General features: G+C 36.4%; 3 protein-coding genes across 35 annotated transcripts in view; 2 read left to right on the top strand and 1 right to left on the bottom strand.

Moving 5' to 3' along the window:
• The window catches only part of lrrfip1a (leucine rich repeat (in FLII) interacting protein 1a), a 39,784-nt gene extending 25,710 nt beyond the window's left edge, over positions 1-14,074 (top strand). For 13 of the 33 annotated variants that reach the window (XM_048193996.1, XM_048193993.1, XM_048193998.1 and 10 more), the window contains 11 exons: positions 1,835-1,912; positions 2,314-2,439; positions 2,938-2,973; positions 3,075-3,200; positions 5,355-5,426; positions 5,836-6,006; positions 6,279-6,371; positions 6,508-6,600; positions 6,834-6,926; positions 7,218-7,341; positions 7,906-11,460. In XM_048193996.1, the coding sequence (XP_048049953.1) occupies positions 1,835-1,912; positions 2,314-2,439; positions 2,938-2,973; positions 3,075-3,200; positions 5,355-5,426; positions 5,836-6,006; positions 6,279-6,371; positions 6,508-6,600; positions 6,834-6,926; positions 7,218-7,341; positions 7,906-10,736 (3,843 nt within the window). In that variant the 3' untranslated portion in view covers positions 10,737-11,460. Of the gene's footprint in view, positions 1-1,443; positions 1,913-2,313; positions 2,440-2,937; positions 2,974-3,074; positions 3,201-5,354; positions 5,427-5,835; positions 6,007-6,278; positions 6,372-6,507; positions 6,601-6,833; positions 6,927-7,217; positions 7,342-7,905; positions 11,461-12,096; positions 12,147-12,232; positions 12,354-12,498; positions 12,579-12,712; positions 12,818-12,915 lie in introns of those variants that run through there. The other 20 variants (XM_048194008.1, XM_048194009.1, XM_048194010.1 and 17 more) reach the window with 9 other exon arrangements.
• tyw5 (tRNA-yW synthesizing protein 5) lies at positions 13,948-17,060 on the bottom strand. Its single transcript, XM_048194029.1, has 8 exons — positions 16,900-17,060; positions 16,657-16,811; positions 16,517-16,586; positions 16,204-16,248; positions 15,102-15,239; positions 14,879-14,966; positions 14,610-14,726; positions 13,948-14,467 (listed from the first exon to the last, which is right to left on the bottom strand). Exons 1-8 carry the CDS (start codon positions 16,978-16,980, stop codon positions 14,181-14,183), a joined length of 981 nt encoding a protein of 326 aa, XP_048049986.1. The 5' UTR covers positions 16,981-17,060; the 3' UTR covers positions 13,948-14,180.
• A 409-nt stretch (positions 17,061-17,469) lies between these two features.
• maip1 (matrix AAA peptidase interacting protein 1) lies at positions 17,470-19,692 on the top strand. Its single transcript, XM_048194032.1, has 5 exons — positions 17,470-17,825; positions 18,159-18,230; positions 18,318-18,444; positions 19,073-19,226; positions 19,457-19,692. Exons 1-5 carry the CDS (start codon positions 17,526-17,528, stop codon positions 19,533-19,535), a joined length of 732 nt encoding a protein of 243 aa, XP_048049989.1. The 5' UTR covers positions 17,470-17,525; the 3' UTR covers positions 19,536-19,692.
• Positions 19,693-20,263: the final 571 nt, after the last annotated feature.

The following is a 20,263-nucleotide window of genomic DNA, read 5'->3' as shown; positions in this document are numbered from 1 at the left end:
TCAACATTGGTAAATGAGTAGTTTTATGTTTCTCCGTTATTTTTAATTAGTTTATGCTGTTTGCACTGCTTCATGGGTTTGTAGTTCTTTCCCTCACTAAAGTGTTAAGTGTAGTCTTTTACCTTTTGTATTTTTGTCTGATTTTCAAATATTTTCTTGCTTAAAATCAAAGTTTGTAGAGTTGTGATTCACTTCGTAGCTGGTTGTCTTGGTTCGTGGCTTATAACTCTTTAATGAAGTTTTTTTAAAATCCCTAAAAATGAATGGAAAAAATGCTTCCGGAACCAGTGCCGCTGAAAAAGGGGGCGGGCACTCAAAATACTATTTGTGTACATTTTAAGTGTTTTTTTTTTTTTTTTTTTTTTTTGTTAATTTGAGGCTAAAACAGGTTGCTTGTGTGTCACGAAAAAGTCAAAATAAGACTTTGAATGTGTTTTGTGAATGCTGTAAAGCTGAGAGTAATAAGTCAAATTGGTATTTCATATCTACTAGGGGTGTGACGAGATCTCGTGAGACTAATATGTGACGAGATTTCTCGTCAAGGCGAAAAGTAGTTTCGTGATGTTGCCATGACAGAGTGTTAGGATGATTAGGAAAAATAGCACGTTTTGCTTTGTATTTAAATAAAAAAAAACATTTAATTCAGTTGAATAACGGTCACCGCCACTCTATATTTACAGAGTTACGCGCGATCGTGAAAGTGAAAGTAAACGCGAGCGCGCATTCAAGCGCGCTTTCAGTACCACGCATTTTGAAAGCGGCTCCCTGATGAATGCAAATATCTCTCAATATGAAAGCTATTTTAGGCTGGGCAGTGTAGTTGTAACCATCTCTTAGCTCTGTATCAAAGAAGCATTTGGTCTTATTTGCACTTTGAATATTGAGACTATTATTGTAAAGTGTTACCATAAAAAACAAATAACAGTTTTCTCTTAATCTTATTAAGCACAAACAGTAAGGTTTCATTTGTTAACATTAGTTAATGCACTGTGAACTATCATGAACTAACAATGAATGACTATTTTTATTAACTAAGATAAACAAAGATTATTAAATACTGTAGCAAATATATTGCTCATTGTTAGTTGATGTTGGTTAATACATTAATGTTAATAAATGAGACCTTATTGTAAAGTGTTACCATTTTTTATTTATACTGTTTTTATTTCTATGATCAGTTTGTGGAAAGGAGTTCAATTAGGAGGTCAAAAGATATAGAAGCTCATAAATCATGTACAGTAAGGTCTGAAGAGACTGAAGAGAGAGAAGCCAGTTTGCGGCAAAACGTTTTACAGTGCTTGAGTATTGTTGTCTTTTACTGCATATGATAATTCATACTCAGACAGTAGAACTGAAATGACATTCATTACAAGATGATTGGTTAAAACATTTTAAATGCACCTGCAGATTATTTTTTCTAGTCATGTATTTCGCCATTGAGGATTTCTTAAAAATAGTGTGTAAAAATCTTGTCTCGTCTCGTGAACTCAATCTCGAGTCTCGTCTCATGAGATACCGGTCTCGTCACACCCCTAATATCTACTACCCATCTAGCTAATTCAGAGGATCTGCAAGACAATAACAGGCATGTGTGTTCTTAAAGTCATCTACCAGCTTATTTTTCTGAGTTTTGTTTGAATTTTTTTTGTTTTTGTTTTTTGTTGAGAAGCTTATAGATGTGCAGTGACTGCAAGAGGCCTGGAATGTCTGTCAATCTCCAAACTTTGTGTATATACATATGTACATCTTCTCTCTTGCTCTATCTCTCTCTCTTTCTCTGATTTTTCACATTCTCATAGTGCGTGTGTATGCTCGTGTTTGTGTGTTCCTCTAGTCCTCTGAATACAGTGGTTTCCTGGGCTCCAGCTCTAGGACTTCGTCCAGGGCAAATTCTGCGTGTGGCAGCCCAGTGGTGAGCAACCTAGTGTCACTGATTCCCAAGATGATCTTGGATCAACAGTTTTAATTCACAGTGACAGATTCAGTTACTGCTACGTGCAACCAGTTTAAGTGGCTTTTGCTTTTAATGTCGGTTAAACACGGTGCCTGTACTGTTACTGTGTGTGTGTCGTTGATTGTGGATGTTTCTACTTGAGTCATGATGAATGCGCGTTCAAATGATAAATTAAACTTGATGTTTACCCATTAATTACTTTAACAGTATAAGATAGGATGTCTCAGATGATGTTTGTTTGTGTGCACTCCTCTTTTGGGTGCATGCAAAAAGCCAACTGTTAAACTTGGACGTTAAGACTTAAATGGTTGAAATACTTCTCGCATTGATGTTAATTGCTGCCATCTGGTGGTTTCCAGGAGGACTGCAGCAGCAGCTCAGTGGCTAGTTTTATGCGCAGCACAGCTAATATCAGTGGCCTTTCTAGAGACCTTGACCGCGTCATCATTCCTGACCTGCCGAATGTTAATGGGAGGCTGTCTATGGTACGAGAGTGAAATCTCGGGGTTCATGTGCTCTGTGGTGATTGATGCCCTGCCCTGGTTTAAAATGTTTGTGTATTTATGCATAAAAGAAATGGCATGTTGGATTGAGGTGATGGTCTGCATGGTCTGTGGTCACTTGTTTCAGCAAGATTTTATGTGTGGAAAAGCACTGAATTCTTGAGTGCCATGATTTTTGATGGAAATTTCCCGTTGTTAATATTATACTTCAAGTTTATTGTAAAAAGATATTTGCAACACCTTGAGAATTATTACAGAATTACGTGTTGGTTTCATTTTGATTTATCAGTCTTATTAATCAAACTGATTTTCTTCCTCTAATAAATAAATAATTGAAAAAAAGTCTTTGTTGCTAACATTTGTGTCAACAGCATGTGGACAACAATAATCACAGTGAATGAATAAGAGACTTGTAATGGCTCGACTTGACTTGCAAGACTACAAAACCTATTGAATTTGTATAATTTTGTTTATTTACAGGTTGATGACAAGTTAGAGCGAGACTACATAGAAAAGGTTGTGACTTTGTTTTATTTGTGTAGAACTTTTACCAATTAAGCATATTGTCATGGTGAGCTGTATAAACAATCGATTTGACTTATGACTTGTTTTTTTAGGGCTCTTCACGAGCATCAACTATATCTGGTGCCACTCTTACCTCTCTGGGTGGGACATCCTCACGGAGAGGAAGTGGAGATACATCCATCTCTGCTGACACAGAAGCATCCATACGGGAAATCAAGGTGTTTGTCCTGATCTATTTGTCTGGTGCCAGTTTAAATTTAGACAGCAGGTTTATATAACCATATTATATCATCCCATGATTTCCTGGTATGCTTTTGCTGTTTACATTGGACAGACGACAGACATACAGTAAATGCAATATTTATTTATTTATGAATTAAATTTCATTATATTCTATTCAGAGTCTTTCTAGTTAGGGGGTTAGTTTATTTACGGTCACATTTATATTTGATGTTTATTTTGATTTTAAAAATTAAAAGCCATACAGTCGAACCGAAAATTAAGACATTTTTGATATTTTTTGTATCATTACACTATAGTTCATTTATGTAAGTGAGGATAGCAAAATAAAGTAAACTGTGACATACAGTGGACTACCAGTAAAATTGATAAACATTTGGAACCAAAAATTATTCAGACACTTTGACCTGACCATGTTTTGCTTAAGTGTTATCAGACCTAATTAAGATTAATTTTTTCTGACACAGTTTAACTCTGAGATCTTGCCATATTTTATTACCATTATAGTGAATAAACTGTATTATGTGCACCTATGTTCAAGGTGTCTGAATAAATTTTGGTTTGACTGTAATTATTCAGACTGAGAATCTGATTTAAGTTAAGTGTTTTTTTTACGTGGTTAGAAAAAAAAGGTAAAAATGTTTTTTTTTTTTTTTTTTTTTAAAAGGTAAAAATCCGTTTTAGGGCACAGATATTGCCCTTTAATCTGAGTAGTTTCCGGCACTGTATCACATCACGTTTTGTTTAGTTATATATATATTTTTTTTTTGTAGTATAATTTTGTATGATAAGATGTCATTGCTCATTTTCATCATACACCTTCTTCACAGAAGTACACTGTCATTTTCTTTCTTCACATGTTGCTCAGTCTGGTTCCTAGAGATCTACAGTACCTTCCTTCAGAGTCACATCTAGTCAAACACACCTGAACCACATAAGAGTCAAAATCTGCTAAGGGGTAATTAAATGTAACAAATCATGTAAAAATGTACGTAATGTAAAAAAAAAAAAAAAAAAAAAAATCTTTTATTGTAAAATTAAACGTTTTATCAAACTTTGATAATTGCCTTAATCTTTTAAACAACTGAGAGGATAGTATTCAAACTACATTTTATAAAAATCACCTGTCAAGTTTATAATATATATTACATATTACATTATTAAAATCAGGAATGTCAGAATCAGAATGCGTAGTTTGTGCATTAAAAATGTCCGTCAAAACCAACACGTGTTGAACGATGTTCACTAACCCGGCAAAGTTTTTCAGTTACATTGGCTTTCATTCTGTTTAGCATGCAAGTATTTCATTCAGTTCCCTGATCATTCCAATTCAATTTCAACGAATGAAGGAACTCTGCTTCTCGTAAATACTACAGTGTATTGTGCACATTATTTTTGGACAGACATCGATGTCATGATATTCAAATGATGTGGATTTGAAAACAGATGGATCATATGGTAATAATGATTTGTTTCTTAGCCGGCAAATATTCAGTGAAGTGATTGATGCCCATGAGTGTGTGTCGATGTTTTTAGTTCTAACATTCCAACCGACAGCCAGCCTCAGTTTTTGACAGACGTGATAATGTGCATAAGGGCTGAACTATGTTTGATTTTTGGGTAATTATAAAATGTGCTAGAGACATTTTAAATGTGTATGTGTATATTTTACAGAATTTATTTTGTATCTTAAATAAATTACATGATGTCAGATGTTTGGCTTGTCAAAAATGTTACATTCAGCTGTCACAAATTCATTGTTCAAATTCAAGATCTTTTTTAATCCAGGAAAGGAGTGGTTTTTATTTCTCTCTTAAAACAAAAATCTTTTTTTTTTGAACCCATGAGATCCTGTTGTAAATAATAGTGTAAAATCACTTTTAAAAACTGTTGTTCCATTATTACCCCTTAGCAGACTCATAACCAAGATGTTTGTTTGTTTGTTAAACTCTTCAGGAGTAGGACTGAGCACCTGCTATAATCTGCTTCACTGTTATTTTCTACAGCTTTGTACTTTCTTGCACAGTATTTATCTGTAAATCAGTCTGGCACTCTTTACCCTTCCATTGTTCTTCCCCCACTGCATCCTTTATCCTTCCTCCTCATTCTCACGTTTCATGCTTTTCATTCAGGAGATCCATGAGCTTAAGGATCAGATTCAAGATGTGGAGGCGAAGCACATGCAGAACCTCAAAGAGCTCAAGGTACATGTCTGATAAAGACAGTGCCAGTCAAAAGCCCAGCAAGAACCTGCTTTGAGTTACATATGACAGAGCTGGCTAAGGAACAACAGCTCAAATTTGTGCTTTTTAATCAGCGAGTGGTTCACTCGGAACATGATGAGATTATGTGATATCTGGCCTCTGGTTCTTATCTGGCTCTCATCTTGCATGTTCATACTTCTGTGCCATAGAAGTCTATAGTCTGATTTCTCTCCCTTGCTTCCATCTTTGACTTAATCTTATTCTAAAAACATAGTTACACATCTTTCTTCATGATATTGTAATGAAATTTAGTCTAAAAGTGTGTTCATGGTTAATTTAGTAAGTATTGTAATACGTGTTCAGAGGTGTTTTGTGAGTGTGCTGATTTATGGTGTCTGACTTTTTGAAGGATTCCCTTTTGGAAGTGGAAGAAAAGTACCGTAAGGCCATGGTGTCCAATGCACAGCTGGACAATGAGAAGACCAATATGATGTATGAAGTGGACACTTTAAAAGACTCTTTAATGGAACTGGAGGAGATGCTTTTTGAAACACGCCGTGAGCTTGAGGAAAAGTGTAAGGTCTGTACAGTCAGGTGTGCATTATAGTAAGTTGTAGTAATGGTTTGTTGTAATACATTGTCGAATAATAGCTTACATTTAAATAGTAAGAACTTTTAATTGGAATTTTAATTCATTAATTTGTTTACTAATTAACTTTTTGTTATTGTTTGTAATTTCGTTTTGTGAGAAAAATGAGAGAGTACACTCACACTGTAAAAATGTCTTCATTTTGAATTTAAAAGAAATAAAAAAACTAAAAAGCAGTACTGTTTTTTTTTTTTTTCCTCCAGGATCTTGAACGAGAGAAGCATGCTCATAGTATACTGCAGTTTCAGTTCAGTGAAATGAAGGAGACATTGAAACAGAGTGAAGAACTGCTCACTGTGAGTATTGTTGCATTTATGTCTCTGTCGTGAAACTTTTGTCTCTTTCAAATGCTTGGCTTCTGCTCATCTGCCTGAACAACTTCTCATTTTCCTTTATATTTGGTCTTCTTCCATGCATAATACCTCTCTCTAGGAGATCCGTCAATTACGGCTCAAGCAAGATGGCTTTGTTAGGGAGATTTCTGACCTCCAGGAAACTATTGAGTGGAAGAATAAAAAAATTGGGGTATGATCCCTCAGTATCCAACTCCCCATAAAAGTTTTATTTGACTTTACCTTCATGTTAAGAGAATTATAAATTCAGTTTTAAAACGTATAGATTTGCTTGGTTCTACATCTGTTTCCTGCTCTTTCTGTTTTCCTGTTCTTGTCATTTGCAGCATTGATGTTTTCATTGCTTTCACCTTCTTTTTCTCGTCTTTGCTGCATCTTTGCCAAATCCCTTCTGGTGCTGTTCAGGCATTAGAGAGGCAGAAGGAATATTCTGATGCCATTCGAAATGAGCGGGATGAGCTCAGAGATGAGGTTGTTCAGCTCAAAGATATTTTGAAGGTATTGATATGTGTGGTGAAAACTAGGACTCATTCTTTTCCAATGAACATTTCCTAACAGAACAAATATCCAGATCCAGAATATAATATAATCAAGACTGATTCATTAACACCCAACTTCTGACTGAATGAACAGAATATTATATTATAATATTAGTGCATCAACAAATAGACACATTTATATATATATATATAATATATATACCCTCTAAATTAGGCCTAGTGTATCTAAATTTAACCTGAATCTGTTTTTAAACTAAGTTTACTCATGTTAAATTGTTTTCCTGTACAGAAACATGGTATTGTCCTTGGACTCGACTTAGCCACCAATGGAGAAACAGGGGAAGAAGTTGGAAAGGCTGAACAGAATTCTCAAACAGCATCCGCTGAAATCCGAGAGGGGAGTAGTGTACTTGGTAAGCTGCTTTTCTTAACTTAATTCATTGCATGCCTACATTACTTTTTATCTTTGCCACTTTGCATTTTCATCTTATAGAGCTTGAGCCCAGTCTAACTAAACTGTTTCTATGAACCTGGTATGAATGCACATTTCTCTCACACTTTCCTGTTTCCCTGTGTCTACTTTGCATATACTGTACAGCTAATTAATGGCATATCATGAACCAAACACTACATGATCTTGTCTCTTTCTTGAGTCCATATTCCAATATTCTGCTGGACAAGTGTTTATCAAATTGCTGCAAATATTTAATCATTCTTGACTTTGAAATCAAAATCAAGAGAAGGAATTGCAGATTAGTTTCTTCAGTTCTTGACTTTAAACTGTGGGATTTTCTTCTTTGGGACATCCTTCAACACATTTGATTTGTATAGGCTTAAGAGCTTTGCCTTGGAGTCTTCGTTTTCCTTCCTTTCCTTCTTCCTTTTACTTCTTGCTCTAAACATTTGCAAGATACTCTTTGGCTTCTACAGTCACATTTCTTTTGGCTTTAACTACTGACACCTCCATCATCTCCCAGGCACTCATCACTTGAAGCTGTGTAAAGACCAGCAACAAAAAGATTTGGATGACAGGATGCAAGGGAATCAACAGTCTTCACATGCCCCTTTCAGTTCTACAAAGACACCTTTAGAAGCAAATGAGAATGGAGACCTTGGGGACCAAATGAATCAGGGTGTAGGGCAGCTTGAGAATAGACCTGAAGAACCTCCAAGTTCTGTTGGTGAGGAACTCACTGCAACAAGACCCAACGAGGAGATAAAATCTGAGGCACATATAAAGGAAGATTCAAGATATGATACTGAAGAATTAGAGTGCAAAGTTCACAAGGATGGACTTTTGGAGACAGATCAACAAGAGAGCGAATGTGTCAAACCTAGTAAGGAAATCAAAGAGGAAACTACTTTAGAGTCTGTCTCTGGTTCAATTCATGATGAAACTGATAAAACTAATGAGGCTGTGCTTGATGATGAACTCATAGAGGAGTTTGTGGAACCATCTCAAATGGAGACACTCCCCAAAACACAGAGTGCCAATGCTTCCAATAAAAAAAAGAAAAAGAAGAAGAAAAACAAGCAGAAGCAGAAACAAAGTGACAAGCAAGAGAGTGAGACAAAAATGGATGACAAGAATGAAGTAGTTTTGAGTGAAGACAATCCAAACCAAGAAATGGAAGGTCTAGAAGAAAACCATGAGAAGCCCTTAGGGAATGATGTATTTACAACAACAATGAATACAGATGTCCCACATGATGATAAAGGAACCGAAGAATTGGACTGTATTGAAAAAACAAGCACAAATATTAATGCTGATGATGCTCAAGACAAAATTCAGTTAGTTACAGATGAAGCTGATTCGGCAGAAATTTCTAAAACCATATCAAATTCCGATTGCCCTGAATCTAGCAATGATGTCCTTTTAGATGATCTGTCCAACGATATTATCTCTAACCCTGCAAACATTATTGATGACCACACTGAGGATTCAACCAATCCTGATCCAGAACCTGTAATCCTCAGCAATGAGCTTATGGCTTCAGAAGCAGAAACATCACTGCCTCATGAACCTTCTGTTCAGCCCATAAATGCTGTTGGAGTGTTCGTTGAGTCCATCAGCAGCTCTGAGAACATTGAGAATTCTTCATTGGTAGGCATCAAGGAAGAGAAGACTGTGAAGACTCACCTGGACTGTGAAGTAGAAGAACAGAAGGAAAGGCTCCAAAATATTGATCTAGATGGCGACACTATCTCTGAAGATCAAGATATGCCTGATAAGATAAGTTCCCCTGTGATGGAGAATGTGGAAAATGACACTGAAAATGTAATCCAGGAACAACCTATTGATCAGCCAATGGAAAGTCAACTTCAAGACAGTATTGGAGCAGATGTGGACCAGGAAGAGATTAAGACAAAAGATGAGCTAGATGAGGAAAACCTTAATGTGCCTAGTGAAAAAGTGTTTGATGGTGGCCATGTTGAAGATACCCCTTTAATTGAAACACAGATTCAGGTTATCCATGAGGATCACCTGTCTTCCAATGAAGCAAATCAGGAAACGGTTGTAGATTTAGAAGCTTCTGACCAAGAACCCAAGGTAGAAAAAGTTCAGGAGGAAATATCAATCCAAGATCATGATGGATGCCATGTTGAAGACACTCCTTTAATTGAAACACAGATTCAGGATATACATGAGGATCACCTGTCTTCCAATGAAGCAAATCAGGAAACGGTTGTAGATTTAGAAGCTTCTGACCAAGAACCCAAGGTAGAAAAAGTTCAGGAGGAAAGATCAATCCAAGATCATGATGGATGCCATGTTGAAGACACTCCTTTAATTGAAACACAGATTCAGGATATACATGAGGATCACCTGTCTTCCAATGAAGCAAATCAGGAAACGGTTGTAGATTTAGAAGCTTCTGACCAAGAACCCAAGGTAGAAAAAGTTCAGGAGGAAAGATCTATCCAAGATCATGATGGATGCCATGTTGAAGACACTCCTTCAGTTGAAACACAGATTCAGGTTATACATGAGGATCACCTGTCTTCCAATGAAGCAAATCAGGAAACGGTTGTAGATTTAGAAGCTTCTGAACAAGAACCCAAGGTAGAAAAAGCTCAGGAGGAAAAATCAATCCAAGATCAGGTTACAATTAATTTGCAACTGCCTGAAGATGATGAAGACCTTCTGGTAAAGTCAGATGCGGTTCTTCAAGAACTCAAGGAAAAAGATGAGGAGGAGGAGGAGGAGGAAGACGAAGGAGAATCGTTTGATTTTGATGAAATGGACCTTGAAGCATCATCAGGTGCCCCTTTAAGAAACCTTCTAGATCAACCAAATGAGGACTCTTCTTTGTTAAAAGAAAATGCACAAGAAGCAAGCCAGGAATGCCAAAGGAATGCCAAGGATGAGGACCAGACCAAAGGAGATGAATGTCTGGAACATTCAGATCAGAAATCAAAGCCAAAGGAGCATGAAGATGATTGTCATGCTACAGAAAACCCACAAACAGCCACAGATGTAGAAAGATGTTTAACAGAGGACAGCGAAACCAACAATGAAGTCAGACCTAATGATCAGCAGCATGACAAACCTGATGCATTTGAGGAGCATCAGCAGACATCAGAAGATGTGACACTCAGTAAAGAAGTTAATCAAATTTCCGAGGTGGAGGCAACAGATGTATGCCAAGAGATTGATAGTTCCATTCACCATGAAATCAAGGCATCAAATATTTCAGGAGAGCAGGAAGCCACAGGGAGTCAGAAGGAAAATTATAGAAAAGAATCTAAAAAAAGTGGAAAAGGGAAAGGAAAGGGCAAGGGGAAAGAAGAATGTAAAATGTCTTAATACAAGGATGTTGCTGGGTGTCTTTTCTCAGCATCTTCTATTCAACAAGTAACATTGCACTTATAGGTCTTAATGAAATTATTTTGGGACCATTTGAGAACCGTAGAAAACCACAGTTGTCTTACAGTCAAGGCCGGTTATCAGTCACCACAGCTTTTTCAGCAAGCATATTTTATACATGAATGTTTTACACCTGATTAACAATACTGAATGAACTCTGGAAATTAGGAAATTAGGTCAAACAATCTGTAAAATCTAAAATAAATCGCACATTTAATGGTAGCAGTAATAGATATAAAGTGTCATATTTATTTAGAAATTTTACACCAGCATGAATAAAATGTTTCTCATATGTAATTAATACATTATTCTGTTTTGGAAATTACCACCTTTCTGTCTTTGCTGCGGTCATGTTTAGCAGCTTTCTAATTACAGTATTTTCTGTTGCAACAAACCCATAATGTACTTTGTATGTTGTATGGGTGGTATGTTGTTCCAAATGTGGGCTCTTATTGTGTGCCAACCCTATTAAAATATTCATCTAAGGATTTGACAGTTGTAGTTCTCACTTTGTTTTTCCAATTAATTTTTTGAGAGTTATGATTGAAAACCAGCATTTCATTTTAATTCTGTTTGGTGAAGATGGTGTTGGAACATTGAGACCTATGTTGATTGAACATCTATGTTAAAATAAAATGAATAAATTAAAAATATATATTTTAAACTTTTGTTGTTGATTTGTGCTGTTAGAATATTTTAGTAATAATTTAATTTACCAGCTGAATAAGCTTTTATATAATGATAGAGGACATTTAATTAAGCTGCTTTAGATAAGAATATATACAAATAAAACTATGATTTAAAGTTGAATTTTTATGTCATGAATTATAGGATGTTCTTCTTCACACTCATTTGAATAAGCTCAAGTAAGCTCACAATCAAAACACTGACATGTAATAGATGTACAGATTGAGCGAATGCTGAGAGATTTGACTGCATGAGGCTGAGGCCTCTGAGGTCACTGAAGTTTCTGCATGTTGTCCATCCTCATCCTTCACATCCCAGCATAGGATAGCCTCACTTTTGCATGCCATGACTCCTCACCCTCCATGCCTTTGGCTCCTCCCACCCCTGGTATGTTAAAAAAATTTCCTGTCTAACCTTGGAATATTTTATTATATGAATGTATTTTATTATTGCAGAATATTTTTTTTTTTTTTTTTTTTTTTTTTTTACTTTTATTAGAGTTGTTAAAAAATTGTGAGTACCCTAAGGAGGTGTTGTTATACCCCCCCCCCAAAAAAAAAAAAAAAAAAGTTTATTGTTTTCTTATAGTCAATCTGTTGAACTTGCTTTTCAGAAATACGCTTGCGAAAACTGGTTGATGAGAGGGAGAACTTAATAGAGCAGGTGCGTATCTGGCAGTTGCTTGCTTTACACTCGTTTTGTTTTGTTTTATTATATTTTGTGCAGTCCCAAGCATGTTATTTGTCCAGGTCAAGAGATTGAAAGGTCAACTTGAGCAGAAGAAACAGAAGAATGGCACAGAGGACACATCCAGCCCAGAGGGGGATGTGCTGGAGAATGGTGCTGACTCCAACATCATGGATATACAGAGTAAGGACATGCCTGCACACTTTGAGTTTAGGGTAAAAGTATATTCATTACATCATTTGCCATTTTTAACAGGTTTGGTTCATTATTCAAGCAAATAAGACTCTCATCCTCAGATGTTGAGTTGTGTAATTGTTCCTTGTTTCAGGGGATGCCAACAGGCAAATCATTGACCTCAAATTTAAACTTGTCAAATCAGAGCAAGAAGTCACAGCACTTGAACAGAATGTGAGTTCTTTTAAAATATATATATATATATATATAAGTATTACTGTTTATATTTACAATTTCAACACATTTTACCCTTTTTTAAATATGAAATTGTTTTTATTGAATAGTTTTAATTGAAACTCATGTTGTAGGTCACAAGGCTTGAGGGTCAGGTGACCCGGTACAAAGCTGCATCTGAAAATTCAGAGAAGGTGGAGGACGAACTCAAAGCTGAAAAACGCAAACTGCAGCGAGAGGTACAATGGCCAAATAGCTCCGCTTTCAATATCCTACTTGTATGTACATATAATAAAATGAATGGCTTGCTCAACTTTGCAATTTTGCTTTGTGGCAGTTACGATCTGCACTGGACAAGATTGAAGAGTTGGAGTCTAGTAACAGCCACCTCTCAAAAAGGCTGGAGAAGATGAAGACTGGCCGGGGAACAGCAGCAACTCCCTAATGGTTTCAGATCTGTCCCATAATCTGCCTGAGTTCAACACCACTGCCTGTCCATTTCCGATTGGGCAGCCTCCAAAAGAGCTCTTCGCACCCATGAGAACCCTGATATGTTACTTCCTGCAACCGTGCCATTTTTTCCTGTTTAGATCGAGTTCATCTTTTTTTTCAATGATGCAGGACGACCCTTAGTGTGCCATGTTCAAAAGCACAAACACTGTAGTTCAAAAAGTTAGAATGCTAATTGTCTTGTTTGAATGTTTCTATGACTGAATGTATTCAAACCTAACATGCAAGGCTGCCTGAGATTATTTGGAGAAGGATCTGAGAAGTTAAGCTTTGGAATTCTGACTATGAAGATCAAGACATGTCCAGCTCAAGGAAGTCTGGGTGGTGGTCATTTGTTTGGTTTGTTTTAGGAGTTTAAGACACCTGTTGCTTCACAAAGACAAGACAGATGAGTATGTGTGATTCTCCATGTGTGATGCTTTCATGTGTTCCACTCTCAGATATTTTATTAACACTGGTTGGGTTAGCTCTTCCTTATGTATCTGAATCCAAAGTTTCTGGAATATTGAGGTCTCACTGCTGGATTATGCCATCTGTGTTCTTTTATTTTTTTGTCAATAACGGTCTACCTATCATGCTGTTCCCTACATGCCAGAAAGACTGTGATAAAAATGAAGATGAATGCTGATTCTTAGTAAATGTTATTGTTGCATTGATGCTGATAATTCAACCACTCAACAGAAACACATTGATCAGGAAGTTGTTTAAGGATTTGAGGCTGAGCTGCAACTCTTGATGTTGTAACTGCCTTTGACAAGATCATTCAACCTCCAGGTGATGAAGAAGACTAGAAGATTGAGAACATGTTTTCCAAACCAATTATGTGAAATTCTGTGATCAGAAGCATTAAATGTCGAAGACTGTTTAAGCGCCATTTATTACCACCAGCTCGGATGAAAGGCGGCTCCACCCTGTTTACAATGCTTTAACATGTAGGTTAAATTTATGAACTGTTATCTCCAATAAAATGTCAATTTTAATTTAAACAGTTTGTCCATGGTTCATATACACATTCTCCTCAAAATTCTCTCAGAGTTCCTGATGGCGATGGCATGACAAAGTCTTCATTGGCATTTCCATGTATACAGAGAACTATGTAGTGTCTAAAATTTCCTGTGCCGCCTCCATGGGTTGCTTAAGGTATGCCCGACTTTGAATCCGCAGCACCATACGACGAGCATAGAAATCCCGATAATCAGGTGGCAGTTCTTCCAAGATGCCTAAAGTCCTCTCCAGTGCCTGCAGGGCTCGAGTAGCTGCTACTGGGTCTTTGTTTCCATATGGATCTTTCTTATCATAACTCTCAGGTGGAAGATGCTTCCAGAACACGTTGACACCAACTCCAAACTGGAGAGCCAGGGTATTGTGAAACCAAAGAGCTGAGGAAATGTAATTCAAACTTCATTACATTAAAAAACTGCAATTCTCTGCATGCAATTAGTTCATGAGTGCAGTGTGAAGGTATATACAATAGTTTTTCCAGTATGTATAACTAATTGACACTGGTAAAGAATCGAGTACCTGGGATGAAGAGCAGGTCTCCTGGTTCCAGAACACATTCGTAGCGGCACGCTTTCACAAAATCAGGATAAAGTTGCAGATCAGGAGTGTCGATGTCCAAAACTTCAGACTTGTCGCCTAAAAAATGACAATTCAACAACTATGCAGATGCATTTTAGCAAATCAAGCTTTATCATAAACATTGTGAAATGTATCTTTGTGTGCATATAGATAAAATTAACATTTTATATTCTACACACAGTTGTCATTTGTAAAGTACTGAGGATCACCTGTGAGGTAGAGATGAAGGGCATCTTTGGGGCTGTAGAGAACAACACGCTTTCTTCCTGTAACCTGAGCTAGAAGGTTGTCCATTACCTACGGTAAACATTAACATAGCCATATCAAACCGAGAGTGCTTTAAAAACATTACAAGAGACTGCATGGTCACATTTTCTTTGTCTGTCCTTCTAAAAAAAAAAGTGGCAAAACCTATAGGTATGTAGAACTCACATCGTAGTGTGTCCACAGCTGCAGACCAGGGGAACTGATACGAAAGACACTGGAGAAAAACTGCTCCGGCTCAAAGAACTGGGGTATATAGAAGTCCTCTGCCAGCTCAGGGAACTGCTTGCTTAAATCAGCAGGTTCCTTAAAGGATTAGTTCACTTTCAAATTAAAATTTCCTTATAATTTACTCACCCCCATGTCATCCAGGATGTTCACGTCTTTCTTTCTTCAGACGAAAAGAAATTAAGGTTTTTGATGAAAACATTCCAGGATTTTTCTCCATTTAGTGGATTTCAATGGCCTCCAAACGGTTGAAGGTCAAAATTACAGTTTCATTGCAGCTTCAAAACACTCTACACGATCCCAGACGAGGAATAAGGGTCTTATCTAGAGAAACCATCACTCATTTTCTAAAAAAAACAAAAAATAACTTATATACGTTTTAACAATAAATGCTCATCTTGAACTAGCTCTCTTCTATTTCTTCTCTAATTTAATTCCAGCAGTGTAGACGCTGCTAAGTGTATTACTGCCCTCCACAGATTAAAGTTTGAACTAATTGTTATATACTTGCACTAGCATATTGTATATGACAATTTAGTTCAAACTTTGACCTGTGGAGGGCATTAATACACTTAGCAGTGTATACACTGTTGGAATTAAAATAGAGAAGAAGAAGAGAGCTATTTCAAGATAAGCATTTATGGTTAAAACTTATAAAATTTTTAATTTTCTTTAGAAAATGAGCGATGGTATCTCTAGATAAGACCCTTATTTCTCGTCTGGGATCGCTGTAAACTGTAATTTTGACCTTCAACCGTTTGGGCTCCATTGAAGTCCACTATAAGGAGAAAAATCCTGGAATGTTTTCATCAAAAACCTTAATTTCTTTTCGACTGAAGAAAGAAAGACATGAACATCTTGGATGACATGGAGGTGAGTAAATTATCAGGAAATTTTAATTTGAAAGTGAACTTCAAAAGGGAAAGGACAAGAATATTTTCCAGGCATTCTATAGTGAATATACTGAGGCATATTACAGCTTTATTCAAATGAAACTCTACAGTCCCAAACAAGTAGGATAATAATTCATAATTCTGATTACCTTACGAACATCTTCTCCAAGTGAGCGCAAGTAATAGCTTTCATTCTGTTGGGAACAAGATCAAGGAAAAGAAAATTATGTTTGTGTTTGGCTCACAAAAAAATAGTGGATAAAAATACATAATAAAAATGGTTAGTGTGTCTGAAGCCAGAACTACTTCCAAACTTTGGAGTTTAGCTTTAGGTGACACAATGCAATGTATTTACACTTAAATATAATATCAGAATATTAAAAATATTACAGAATATACTTTTAAAAACACCTTATCACAAAGGAAATGCACATTATAGATTAAACACTAAAGATAACTAACCTGACTAATGAAGAAATCAGAGTGTTTTGCCTCTGCAGCTCTCTGAATAAACTTGTCAAATGGCAGTGTCCTGAAATACAGAATGATGTTTCAACTCCCACAGTTTTTGCTGGACTCATGATCTGTGTTAAATCACACACCTGTACACAAAGTTCTTGTGCAGAAAGTCCATCCTGGGCTCTGGGGACACGTGCACTTTGACCTCGCGGTTTCCCCCTTTTTCTGCGAGATAACTTACCGTCCACGCGCGCACACAGGGTCCCAGGGGCACGCGCTTTAGAACCACTGGTCTGCGCTGAGTGAGACACGTGTGTTTTATTTACACGCAGCACAATCACAACACCGCAACAAATTACTGTTTTTATATATACAACACGCGTTACCAGAGGATATATGTCCCTCAAGAAAGTCTCTCTGTCCACATCGGTGTATACGGGCACCTCCAGTTTTTCCTGACAATCCATTTCTGACAATCTGAAGTTTACTGTCCATTCGCAGCACCCTTTCGCCTTCCTTAGAAACTAGTGATAGGAAGTCGGACTGGTTCTGCGAGTCGACTCTTTCAAACAGTTAGTTTCAAAGAACCGTTTAAAATGCCGAGTCTCTGGTCTAAATTAAATAATTCAAGTAAAGCCAAGTAGATATATATTGGTGTGTATTATTGTGTTGTTTATTCACAATAGTGGTTAAATGAGTAGGGGAGACCCTCTCAGAACCATTCAGTCTGATTCTTTAACGAATCAGTTTGAGAACCGATTCAAACCGACTCAGTTTGTGAACAAATTGGACACCGCTACTTGAAAATGTGTTAAACATATTCTTTTTACAATAAACACACATAATATAAATTTATTTAATAATTTAAATAAAGTGTAAGTATTTTTTTGTCCGAAAAATACTTATGTAGTGTTCCTTTATATTTATCTGTAGATGTGGAACGATTCTCTCTTTAGTATGTTGTCAGTCGGATTTTCAAAACAGATGGGCCCCTGAGGATGATGGGAGAAAGATGGCGCTGCCCTTACTGAGGTGCTGTAGCTGTAACAGGCCCGTTTCCATTCTGATCCGGTACTTTACATCAAACCCACTTTTAGTGAATCAGTCCAGACGACTCACCCCCGTATCGTCTGCTGTGTGCAATGTTCGTCAGTACTCTGAGCGGGGGAGACACAAACAGAACCAAAAGGTTGTGGTTGTTGGCATCCCGAACCCCTTCATCTGGTTCCGAACCCGAATCTACTTCTTTCTCATCCGAACTTACTTCGACAAAGAGTTTAGCATCGAGGAATTCACAGAAGGAGCCAAACAGGTGAGTTATAGATGTCTCTATGTCTGCTCTGATGAGAATTTGTTTGTTTGTTTTGCTTAACCGACGACGTTATAGACACTGAATAATGTTAGATATAACATTCCTATAATAATTATGGACCAAAAATGAATGATAACATTTTATAAGAGCAATCTTTTAGGCATTTATATAAGATTTATACTTAATAAATAAACATAGCATACCAAAGAAAATGTTTGTTTAATTGTCAATTTCATTTTTCATATTTAAAAAACAAATAAAAAAAAAAACATTATAACAAATGCCAAATTGTAGTTTAAAACAGAATATTCAAACCTGGCCTTTCTCTCTCAGGCTTTCTCACACGTTTCAAGATTGCTGTCTCAGTGTCAGTTTGAGTCTCTTGAGGGATTAGTGGCTAAAGATGTAAGTACATGAAGATAACGATTATCCTGATATTTTCCTGTTTACTTGAGGTCAATATGAGTCATTGATTTATATTTTCTCTCATAGCTAATAGAAAAACTTGAGGAAAAATGCGCTCATCTGCCTTTGAGCCACCAGAGGGCGCTGTCAGCCGAGTCTGATGAGATCATGTACACAACAACTGGAGATGTGGGCATTTACTATGATGATAGCGGTGAGACCCTATAAGCTTCATACCACGCAATAGTCGCCCAGGTAATATGTTTAATTATTGTTTGTGGGCGAGTAATTTAGAAAAAAAATATCTTTGTAGCTTGCATCCAGCATATTGGCATCCTTTTTATCGGACTAGTTCTTATGAGAGGCAATAGCCCGGTTTCACAGACAGGGCTTAGACTAAGCCAGGATTAGGTCTTAGTTCAATTAGGATATTTAAGTAGTTTTTATAAACGTACACTAGAAAAAAACATTACTTGTGTGCATCTTGAGACAAAACAATGGCAGTGACATATTTTAAGATATGTCAGTACAAGTTTCTTTAAGTTAAAACAGCTCAAACATGCACTTTAGTCTAGGACTAGCTTAAGCCTTGTCTGTGAAACCGGGGGAATATGTTCTATAGGTTACTAGCCCTGGTTTCACAGATTAAAATGCATGTTTGAGCATGTTTATAAAAGCTACTTAAATGTCCTAATTCAACTAAGGCGTAGTCCTGGCTTAATCTAAGCCCTGTCTGTGAAACCAGCCCAATATGTATTTAAAAAGATACAATTTTGTTTAAAGTAGACCATGATTTCATATGTATGACAAAAATAATTGCAGTGTCTTTCTTTCATTTTCAGGGAGGAAATTTGTAAGTATTTTGATGCGCTTCTGGTACTTAACTAGTGCCAGAATTCCTGATGACAGTATGGAGGGAGCAAGAATTTTCCAGGTTGCCATTGGTGGAGAAGGAGAGAAACCAGAGACCAAGAGATTGCTTACAGCCAATTATGAGTGAGTATTGCGATTACTCTTTTTATTGTTCGTGTATTGCGTCTCATATAGAGTTTGAGATGGATCGCAAGATTCTTATTAAATATAGTTTTATTATAGTTTAATTTGAATAGAAATATTAAGATTGAGAGAAGATACCGTTTACTTTGAGTTAATGTCCAGAAATAGCAGTGTTATGTTATAATTGTAGTAAATGTGTAAACATCATCTTGTTTTCTTTGTTTTGGCAGATTCCAAAGGGAGTTTACCCAGGGTGTGACTCCAGATTGGATCATCACAAGAATAGAGCACTCAAAACTTCTTGACTAAGTGTGTTGAACTGGAAAAGGATTTTTTTTTAATTATTATTCATTCAATATTGCTCGACATGCCAAAACATGTAGGCATGATTCTCTAACCCTCACTGGAAAAAAACATATATTTGTCAGCTCCAGATACACTCTATGGACAATAAGAAAGTTATGAATGTTGGTTTCCTGTGTGCATCTCACTGATCTCAGATTAAGAATTTTAATGTTTGTAAATTTGTAAGGCTCCTCATTGAGTTTAATCATACAAAAGTTTTTTTTTTTTTTTTTAACTTTACATGAATCAGAATCAACTTTACTGGCCAAGTACGAGCAAGGAATTTATTGCCGCTTTAGAGCAAACCAGACAGAACGAGACCTAAACTAATACAACATGATTACAGATGCCACATGACAGTCGAAGTGCAAACACATCTAAGAAGTGCACACAGCATAGACAAATGGTTTTATAAAACTTTCATCTTATGCAAAAAAACAGCAACACGAAGTAAATTCTGTTTTATTTTAATGTAATTTATTAAAATATCATTATTCATCAAAATACTGTACATTTAAATTATTCTGGCAGAATATTATAAATGGTTAGGTATTCTAATGGACTCTTTTACAGTACAGAAAGTCATATACAGTACAGAAATTCAATTTGAAACCAAATGTTGTTTTCCAACCATTATTCTTTTTCTCTATTTGGTACAGGCTTTTTTTTCTATTGAACATAAAATGTAGTAC

This window comes from Megalobrama amblycephala, linkage group LG6, assembly GCF_018812025.1.
Source record: "Megalobrama amblycephala isolate DHTTF-2021 linkage group LG6, ASM1881202v1, whole genome shotgun sequence".
NCBI classification, from domain to species: domain Eukaryota; kingdom Metazoa; phylum Chordata; class Actinopteri; order Cypriniformes; family Xenocyprididae; genus Megalobrama; species Megalobrama amblycephala.
Note: the sequence above shows the minus strand (reverse complement) of the source record. Positions and strands in the feature narration are given on the sequence as shown.

Coding starts and splice junctions, on each gene's coding strand:
- tyw5 (XM_048194029.1), bottom strand. CDS start 16,980: ATGGATTGTCAGGAAAAACTGGAGGTGCCCGTATACACCGATGTGGAC. Junction 15,240..16,203: donor TTGGAGAAGATGTTCGTAAG/GTAATCAGAATT, acceptor TAATCCTTTAAG/GAACCTGCTGATTTAAGCAA. Junction 14,727..14,878: donor CCTTCATCTCTACCTCACAG/GTGATCCTCAGT, acceptor GTCATTTTTTAG/GCGACAAGTCTGAAGTTTTG.
- maip1 (XM_048194032.1), top strand. CDS start 17,526: ATGGCGCTGCCCTTACTGAGGTGCTGTAGCTGTAACAGGCCCGTTTCC. Junction 18,231..18,317: donor AGGGATTAGTGGCTAAAGAT/GTAAGTACATGA, acceptor TTTCTCTCATAG/CTAATAGAAAAACTTGAGGA. Junction 19,227..19,456: donor TTGCTTACAGCCAATTATGA/GTGAGTATTGCG, acceptor TTGTTTTGGCAG/ATTCCAAAGGGAGTTTACCC.